The sequence below is a fragment of the Phalangium opilio genome, unplaced genomic scaffold (genome assembly GCF_054372755.1).
Source record: "Phalangium opilio isolate 3A_F unplaced genomic scaffold, DU_Popi_V2 ptg000209l_1, whole genome shotgun sequence".
Taxonomy (NCBI): domain Eukaryota; kingdom Metazoa; phylum Arthropoda; class Arachnida; order Opiliones; family Phalangiidae; genus Phalangium; species Phalangium opilio.
The window spans coordinates 16,226,098-16,235,683 of record NW_028324217.1 but is presented as its reverse complement, the minus strand read 5'-3'; the positions used below and the strand labels follow the sequence as shown (position 1 = coordinate 16,235,683).

Genomic DNA, 9,586 nt, shown 5'->3' with positions numbered 1-9,586 from the left:
CGGCGAAGTAGTTTAATTAAATGTTAACTACTTTTTAATAAGAGATCATTTAGTTTTTTGATATTTTTGCTTTTATATTTAGAAAAAAACCGTTCTTTTAAGGTTTAAAGTTATGTTAGCATAACTTTTCCTTTAAATTCGTCGTTTTAACATCCCTCAAAACAACGGAAGTAATTAGTAAAAATTATTTATTAAGTCTCAGTGTGACTTCTATCAACGAAGCCCGTGAAAGATTTAGTTTATGGCTTAATGCGAGAGTTAAGTATAATCAAGGGTGATGGGATCATCCTTGGAATAATAGCGTGCCTAAAACTATAAGTTGGAAGCACCACCTCTTAGCGCGGTTGTTAGTTAGCTCGGAGCCTCCGAAATGTACTAGGCCCATGCGTGTGGCGAATCGAGAATATTTTTTAAACTAATATAGTTCGCCTGTTTTCCCGCTTGGGGCGCTTACAGGGCCGTAAAATAAACAAAGATCAACCCCGTGACCCTGTCGGCTGCTTAAGTATTTGGGCCAAGGTCGCGGATTGTAAGTATACGTTTTTATTACTCTTACTGAATTATTTTAATTGAAATAATTTATTTTGTTGTCATCAATACAATCTAACCGAAAGATTAAATAAAAAGTGAATAGCCCCAAAAACATTTACGTTAATTTTAGAATGAAACTTTGCTCTATCATAAAAGTTTATGACTGACCCCTAAAATATCAACGATAATTTAAGGAAGACCCCTGTCACAACGGTAAAATTAGCGCCATCTATGGTGAAAATATTTTCTTTAACAAACTGGATTTTCCCCCACATAAAATTTGACATGTATGGGCCTAGTTCATGTTGGAGGCTCCGGTTAGCTTTATTATTTGCATCAGTAGTTAAGAAAAAATTCAGTTATTATACTTTTATTTACTAGGGCTTACTTATATTAAGCTTAAAATTAGAGAGTATCACATGATTATAATCCTTTTGGATTGCATTAAATAATTTAAGTATAAAATTATCCATTTCCACTCTACCAATCCAAACACCTTAATGAACCCATTACTGGAATTACGATATAAATTACGTCACGTAGAAGTGAGTTACAAGTCGTACGTTAATGTCTTACATTCCGCAATATTCGCAGAATGACATCCCAGTGAGCAACAGCGAATTTCAAGACGTTCCTTATATTGGGAAATACCTCTTAAACCAAATCATAACGAAAATGTCAGAGTACTAGCGAACAAGAAGGTAGTTAGCATTACAGTTTCACACTGAACGTGGTTCATCCTGTAGGACATTCACAGAAAGTCCACCCTGTTTTACATCTCTAATGGTTCCGGTAGCTTTAAATACACAAAGGAAAATTTTCCCATGCTATGCATGTGACCAAAAACGGATTAATGCAATAAGAACGTAGAAACATAGCAATAGTCTCTGGTATCATCCTCGCCAGGGACCTCGCATACTTCTTTGAGAAACTTCGTCCCCTTATATTTTGGCTCCACCCACAAACTTTGTATATTGCGACTTCTAGTGGTCAAATATATCGTTCTTATCTCTATTTTCCAGGTTAAATAATTCGTTTGGAAATTGTTCCAGTGGTAATAAAGCAAAGCGATATATTTTAGTGGAATTAAGTTTTAAAGTTAAAAATCTATTTAATTGATGTTCTTTTAATTAGTGGTTTCTTTAACTATGTAGTTTTTCTTGCTTTGGACTAAATATTATTTGCTTGTCTTATACTGTATCCATCTTTAAATCCCAAAATATAAGAGAATAAGGCCGACAGATGGCGAGCGTCAGTTTTGAAATTATAAGGCCTTCCTATGAAAACATTCAAAGTAGTTGATGACGGTAATGAATTTGCTAGATTCAACGTTCGTCTTACATTAATCCGTTTTTGTTGTGACTCAAACCTAAGAGTAACTTTCATACGAAAGTTCAGCTTCCTAGTAAAATCGTTTCGAAGTTGTCATTGATAATCTCTACGCCAGGACTTTCTTTAATATAAGTAAAGAGTGCAATTTTTATTTTTAACATTATTGTAACATTTAGCATCAGTATTTTTTTATTAATGTTATTATTTATTTCATCGTGTTTAACCCCACTACATTCAAAGAACGCGTATGCTCGGTCTGGAAAAAAAAATGAAGTTACGTGACCGCATCGCGTCTACAGCATATAATGTGTATGGTTTTACGAAACCGTTTTATTACACCACTAAAACAGATAGGTCATTAAGCGAAACCTGTTATGCAGGATCTCTACCTTATTTCTTATAACGCACGCGGACTTACCCTTGAAATATCTTAATCTAATTATACGGTACTATATTGCTTGATGAGTTACAAAACAAAAAGTTCTGATTATAAATAGCTCGCACACTTCCGATCGTAATTTAATCGTGCTCGTTTCTTGTCCTTGACGTTTCGATTAAACGGTGAGGGCAACATTTTCCCCATGCTAAGAAAAGAAAATTAAAAATGATTCAAATCCGGTTCTGGGTAGCACTTGTACTTTCTTGCTTTAAGGTTGGGTACGCAGCGAGATCGCTTGTTGGTAAGTCACTTTGAAAATATTTTTATATTATAGTCATATCACTATAATAATAATATTTAACTTCTCAAATGTTTTTGATAATATATAGAATATCTACAGTTTAATATCAAAGTTATATTGACAATACTAAATTTTACTTTAAAAATATTAAATTATCTTAGATCTGTAAAAATAGATTTAATTTTTTTCCTTTATAATAATAATAATAATTTGTCGTCTCAACTTGATGGTTTCGGATACAGACGTTATTTCGGAGGGGCTAGTCTTTAATATACTGTTTTATAACAATATCTGGCACGTATCTCTAATAGTAATTAAAACTTGTCTAAAAGAGGTTCAAGAACAAAGTGTAGTCTGCTGCTAAGCACTTTTAAATTTCTCTGGGAAAATTTAATTTTATAAATTCACTGTGAAATTTCACCCATGATCCGATGCGAACTTTAATCGTTATTTTCGGTTGAAATACGCAGAGCTTACAGTGGTTCTATCATAATGGCAAAGTTCAGGGTATACCAAACATTACACCTTAAACTAAAGGCGTTGTTTAGAAGATATAGAAATCACTGATAAATGTTTGCTCAATTACTATTTTCTCACCTTGATTCCGCTGGCTATCTCAATCAATTTCATTTCTAGTTTACTTTTACAAGACCTTATAATTTCCTACAAATTAAAATTTACCTTTTTTATCCATAAATAATTAATAATTTTGTGATGGAATTTATTCTCAAATAAACCTTGAAATACTTGGTGTGACAGCCAATTTGTGTTTCTATGAAAAGTCTAAGACTGTAGACAATTAGAGATAAATCGTTTGAAGGAAAAGTTCAGATAACATAACCTTAAAAGAACGGCCTTCTCCTAAATATAGAAGGAAACGTATTAAAAAAATGATTTCTTTTATAATATGTCTTAAAAAAGATGACTACTGCACCACCATTGGTTTAGTGACGTCTGCGAAATCAAACCACTTACCCCTACGGGATTAGTTGAATTCTGACAGTCTGAGAGAGGTAAGGGGTAAGAGGTTTGATTTAGCAGACGCCAATGAAACAATGGCGGCGCAGTAATCCTCGCCATTTATTCGGGTTTTGATTTTTTGGGGCTTGTCTCATTCTTTTACAATGCTTTTCTTAGGACTACCCCCTTTAAGACAGCCGCCTGTTGTCACCAGTCGTACCTGGTTTTTTCCTGAAAATGAGACTAACTCAAATTCTTCAAGACTGACTAGAAACCTGGAACCATGTGAAATCAGAAAACTTCAAGGAGTATTGCCAACAAATGGATTTTGCTTAAAGCTAACGGAGTGTCCGCCTCTGCTAGCAAACATAAGGAATCGGCGTGAAAGGCCCACCGTTTGCTACTACGAAGGAGCTGAACCAGTAATTTGTTGTCCTAACATTGTCAAAGATTTACCAAAGAAACTACCATCTCGAAACCTCGTTGTTGCAGGTGATATATTACTTCACCAAATCCTTTGAGTGAGCTCTTATAATAATCATAACGAATGGTAGCTTTTTTAAAGAACGTTGGTTAATTAATGGCTGAGATCTAAAAATGGCTGAGGTTTTTAGTTGGTTTCGTTAATTTATTGGATCTCTGTCTTTTAGGAAATTATCCAATTCGTAGAAGGAACCCATGATAATGCTCTATTAGACATATGAAAAAAATTAGTTCAATTATTCTTTAGCACTAGTTAGTGTTTACAGATAATAGACGAAACTACGGAACTAGGTAGATAAGTAGCCATTGACTTATTAATGACCAATTAAAAGCCTGTACATTAGTATACTTTAGTAAAATAGATATATTGTAAACGCCGTTCAGTAATAGTGGACACGTTCGAACACGTTTGGTCTAATTTACAAACAAAGCTTGCACACAGACTCCATCCAGTGTAACACCTCTTACTGAAGAAAGTTCACTCGAAGGGGCAAAAATACCACCTCGTTTTGTAAAATAAAACTATTTCGACTATAAAGAAAATATTTAAACCGTTTGCCAGAAACTTGAAACGGCCCCGTATCAATAAAGGCTTTTTGATTAGAAATTTAATTGCTACCAACATCTATAAGTAATTTACTCAGTGAGCCATTATTACTGCATAACACCTACGCGTTCAACTACCTACTTATTTAGACTGGTCGCTGAAGATGTTTTGCACAATGTATATATCCGACGTTCCCAAGAAATCGCCTTTATCCAGCTTATTACAGTTAGTGTCAGGATTTATTGCAGTATACTTTTTAAACAGTATAAGTATGTCCTTTATTTCTCTATTCGAGCTGATTGTTGAGGTGGCACTATCCAAATTTGATCGACGCCACAGTCATACCGATTTCTTTCTTTCACTTTACAAACTTGAAGCTGGTGGCGGATCTTTCCTTAACCAGTTTCTATAGCTACACTTTTTTTTCGAGTATGCGAGGTTCATACACTGTCCACCCATACCCACAAACATAACATCAGCTCAGAACATGCGAGACAATGTTGTACCACATTAAATTTTCTTAACTATAGATAAATCAATGTATGTAATGAGCGACTTTTGAATAATTGGGCTTAGTTTAGATGTAACCGTATTTCATTAAAATTTTCTTTCTCTTGAATAAAACATTTTCTGTTGGCAGGATGTGGAATTCGGCCAGTGACGGCGCCTATTAGACGCGTAGCTCGAAGCTCAGGAAGTCCACTTATTGCGGGTGGAAATGATGCTGTCCCATTTTCATGGCCATGGATGGTAACTGTTCTCTAATACTTACCTAAGCGTAAAATATTTTAATAACCTTGGCGTCAAGGGGGTAGACACTTGAGAACTCAGGTGTACAATATGTCTTGAACTCAATGTACTGTCAAAGCTGAACTGTGAGTTCCGAAGGCTTTTAACTCAATGCACTGTCAAAGCTGAACTCTTTTGAACTCATGATGTACACAGAGATCCAGAGCGTCTACCCCCTCGCTTGGCGTAAAGTATGGATGTGGAATCGTCAGGGCCGGATTAAGCAACTTTGCACCCGGGGGCCGAGATAGTGTGCGCCCCCTTAAGTCGGAAAAAACGGAACAGCAAATGTCCCTAAGGGGGAATAGTTAATCTCAATGCGCCCCCAACAAGCCTTGCGCCCGGGGGCTAGTGCCCCCCTGACCCCCCCTTAATCCGGCCCTGGGAATCGTAACGATGCATTCGGGCTATAATATTTGGCGGCCTTTCTTTAGGGGCCAAATCACCTTCAATATAAAACTGATTATTTCATCTAGATTCTAGAACATTAAATAGTAGTTTTTTCATTACATCCCTAGGGGTAAAAGTTTTTAAATCGTTTCAGGTAGCAGTTTTTCGAAAATCGGGTAATACCTACCGATATCATTGTGGAGCGGCACTGATCAGTAAAAGTTATATTTTATCAGCTGCGCACTGTTTCGCTGGTGGTGGAAGAACGAAGTAGTTTAACCGTGCATTCCGTCGCTCAACAAGAAACTAATTTAATATTGACTTTAATTCAGTAATCCCGACCTTTACGCCGTTCGCCTAGGAGTTCACCGTCGGAAAAACGGAACCCTATATGGCTTGACTTCAATACAAATACACGAGCAATACAATGTCAGACGCCACTACAATGATATTGCTATACTAAAACTTAACACGGATTTGCCGATAGAAACAAACACAGTACCCGTTTGCTTGCCTCCCAAGAATTCAAATCAACCCTCTGGAACTGGAGTCGTTGTTACAGGGTGGGGAGATACGTCTTTTGGTAAGTATTTTTAAAACACAAATGTACAAACGGAGCCTAAAAGCAAGTTATTTTATATCATATTTAAATTCCAAAAATATTGGCTTTCTGCCATGAAGATCATCGATATCATGGCGTAGCACTTATTGAAGCGAAGTTTGCTCGATCTTTATTTACTCAAATATGATACCGCCATGACGTGGTTTTCCAAACCCGATAACCCTTTTCAGCGTGAAAATTATTAGAATTATATAGAAGCCGGATTTCTGATTTTCGCGTTTATGTTACCAAATTCAAACCATTTTCGCTAAAACTAAAATGAAGGATTTTATAGTCTTCTTGCTCACAGTTTGACTTTCGGCACCTAATTACCGATTGAGAACTTGTCAACCTTCAATGCGTTCTATATTTAAAAATCTGTCGCTCTATCACTCACAGAATGAGTCATGGAGTTCGTTAAGTATCAAATTTGTGATGCTTATAATATGTTAACTGGATTTTAGTAAACGATAGTCCATGAAAATCATAAAATAACCAGCCATGGTTTTCTTTCAATCGAGAATTATTTTATTTCGTATGAAATTACAACAATTATACCCATTCAAGTCCATTGTAAAACAAGCCGGTTGTCACTATCTATATGAGTAATTTCTGGGAATGAAATTTCATCCCCGACTTTGTTTCTCTTACCACCAGCCCCTAACAACGGAAGTTGTTTTGCGAACGCCCGCGAATGTTTCAGCAGTAGTTTGTTTCAGTTACTCAGAGTTAGGACCGCGAATTCCTAGAAATGGAGCCCGTAAATAACGTTCCGTTCCAAACCTGTATCAGTTAGGTTTTATGGTTGTTCCCTGAAAATCATCGTTTTATTGAATTGGAAAATGGAAAAAAATACTTTCTAAAATACAAAATCACGAAGATATTTGATAGGGTTGATCCAAAGACTGTTTAGTGTTTAGTGTGAACATAGACTGGAAAATCTTCCTGGTTTCTACTCCCTTAAAATACTGCTCAAAACTACATAGCGTTTAGTTTTACCAAAATTATATATAGATATCAGAAAAAAAGTGCACATCGTTCAAACTTGCTCGCGCCATGTAATATGAGAAGCCCTCTTTTATCCCAGATTAGTGTCTACCCCCCCCCTCTGAGTATGATTACCTTCCCGACCGTGTCACAGGAGACAAGCCGTGAATTGGCTTATAACATAGGACTAGCTCTAGTACGAAAAATGATAGAACATCAATTGTTCTATCGAAAGCTAATTTTCTATGGCGCAATCGTGTTGAATTCAAAACACGACTGCGTAATAAGTCAGACGTGAAAAAATTAATAAGGGTTGATTATTTTCAAGGCACAATTTTATATTATTACTCTTTAGGGGGAAGAGACAGCGAAACCCTACGTGAAGTTGGACTCCTCGTATTTTCTAACGGGGAATGCAACGAGTCATATTACAAAATAGCTTCGGCGTCTTTTCCACAGGGCGTGACGAATAATATGATATGCGCAGGTCAACGAAATGGAGGCAAAGATGCATGCCAGGTATTTTAAATATTGAAAAAAAAAATGACATATAATGGATAAATCAAGCCTGTTTATTCAGTAATTAAATGCAAATAAGTCACTTATTTTCTAAAGAATTGAAAATTATTTTAGGGTGATTCCGGAGGTCCCATGGTTCATCATAACGGGGACACTTGGTCTTTGCTTGGTTTAGTTTCCTTTGGATATGGCTGTGCCCAAGTGGGTTTTCCTGGAATTTACACTCGGGTGTCATCTTACATCGACTGGATTGCCTCTAAAACAAATAGTCTCGACCGCATGACACAAAACTAAATATTTAATAAAAAAATTATTTAATTTCAATTTATTTCATAGATTTTACTAAAATTACAAAATATGTTTTATTTATATTAAGAAATCATTCTTGCTAAGTGTTATTACCATTACAATTTTTATTGACAACAGCGTGGGCCTTATGGTTGAGAGCCCAATTCCTAGCCAGTAAACTATATCGTATTAAAGAAAGACTTTCTGTTATTTTCAACCATACAATGAGGCCAAGAATGAAACAGCTTCTGTAAGGCGACATGTTTTGGTGGCTAGTATATCTGACTCTCACGCAGCAAGTAAAGTTCCTTATATATTCAACGAAGCCTATTTACAATGATGTTAACAGTGAGAGTGGTTTTTTTAATCCAATATTATCTAGTGACTAGGCTCTCACACGGAATTCCCCTGGTTCAGTTCCTAGTATCAGTGAGCACTTTTCCATGCTAGTATAGGATATTTTGGTGCCGAACGTCACATTATCAAAGCGAATCCGCCTCGCCTCGTGCCATTTGGTTTCCGATAAAGATTTATGCTATGAAGTTATTCCGGACCTTTTACCGATGCAGTTTTTATTCGAAATCACCGCCGACTTTCCTATTGAGACCCATCCTTTGTTCCACTTATATTTTTGACCGTCTATATACTCAAATCTTGGATTGACCTTATAAACGGGCCAGTGCCGGACTGCCGAAACCGATCGTTCTCCTTGACACGTTAAGTAAAGTCTTCTGCTATGAGAGCGCGTTCAGTCGACCGATTTATAATATGCTCAGTGTCCTTCAGGTTCCATTGAATAACGCGGGAGGCAATGGTCGCGCGCCTATTTTGAGGTCCACAGCTATACAAATGCTGTTTAAGCTTCACGTTAACGGGTTTTTGGTCGCTTTTCTCGTCCAAACCTCCAATGGTTTTGTGGTTATAGTAAAACTGTTACGCAAGGCGGTAAGGGACCATCCATAAACTACGTCACTCAAAAAATGTCATTTTCCGATCCCCCGTCCCCCAGATCACGCTTCGTCACGATTTCTCTGACCCCTTCCCTAAAATCCACGTCACATTTCTTTAATCCCCTCCCCCCAAAGCTATATGATTTGTCTTAATTTATGAATTTAATATGATTAATTTGAAAGGAGACCCTTTCTTCTTGAGCGATTTAAGCTTTAGCAAATATCGTTAGCCTCTGATTGAGTTTTAGACCTTCAATATCTGGATGTGCTTTTTTATAACCTTCCAAAATATTTCCATAAAGCTTAGTTTAAGGGGCCCGCTTAACAGTTTTCGACATTATCACTACGAAAACCTTAGGTTAATCGAGGTTGGGATTTAGATTTCAAAAATCTGCGAAAGAAACGAAACCATTTTAATCGGAAGGAGATTCCGATTCATCCTCTAATGCTAGTGGCGAATATCCAGTGACATTAGAGAGTTTGAGCTGACACTACGCGTACTCTACATTTAGCAGTCTTTACGCGTACA

The 9,586-nt window shown here is 36.6% G+C and overlaps 1 protein-coding gene across 1 annotated transcript; it reads left to right on the top strand.

Moving 5' to 3' along the window:
• Nucleotides 1–3,667: 3,667 nt before the first annotated feature.
• Nucleotides 3,668–8,113, top strand: LOC149620861 (clotting factor B-like). The gene is made up of 6 exons (XM_089855819.1): nucleotides 3,668–3,995; nucleotides 5,174–5,283; nucleotides 5,867–5,982; nucleotides 6,045–6,295; nucleotides 7,656–7,819; nucleotides 7,934–8,113. The coding sequence occupies exons 1-6, from the start codon at nucleotides 3,668–3,670 to the stop codon at nucleotides 8,111–8,113; spliced, it is 1,149 nt and encodes a 382-aa protein (XP_089711945.1).
• The last annotated feature ends 1,473 nt before the right edge of the window (nucleotides 8,114–9,586 follow it).

Bases quoted from the DNA above. Each gene is read 5' to 3' on its own strand.
- LOC149620861 (XM_089855819.1), top strand. From the start codon at position 3,668: ATGCTTTTCTTAGGACTACCCCCTTTAAGACAGCCGCCTGTTGTCACC. The intron at 3,996-5,173 runs GTGATATATTAC...TTCTGTTGGCAG, and splicing joins TCGAAACCTCGTTGTTGCAG to GATGTGGAATTCGGCCAGTG. The intron at 7,820-7,933 runs GTATTTTAAATA...AAATTATTTTAG, and splicing joins GAGGCAAAGATGCATGCCAG to GGTGATTCCGGAGGTCCCAT.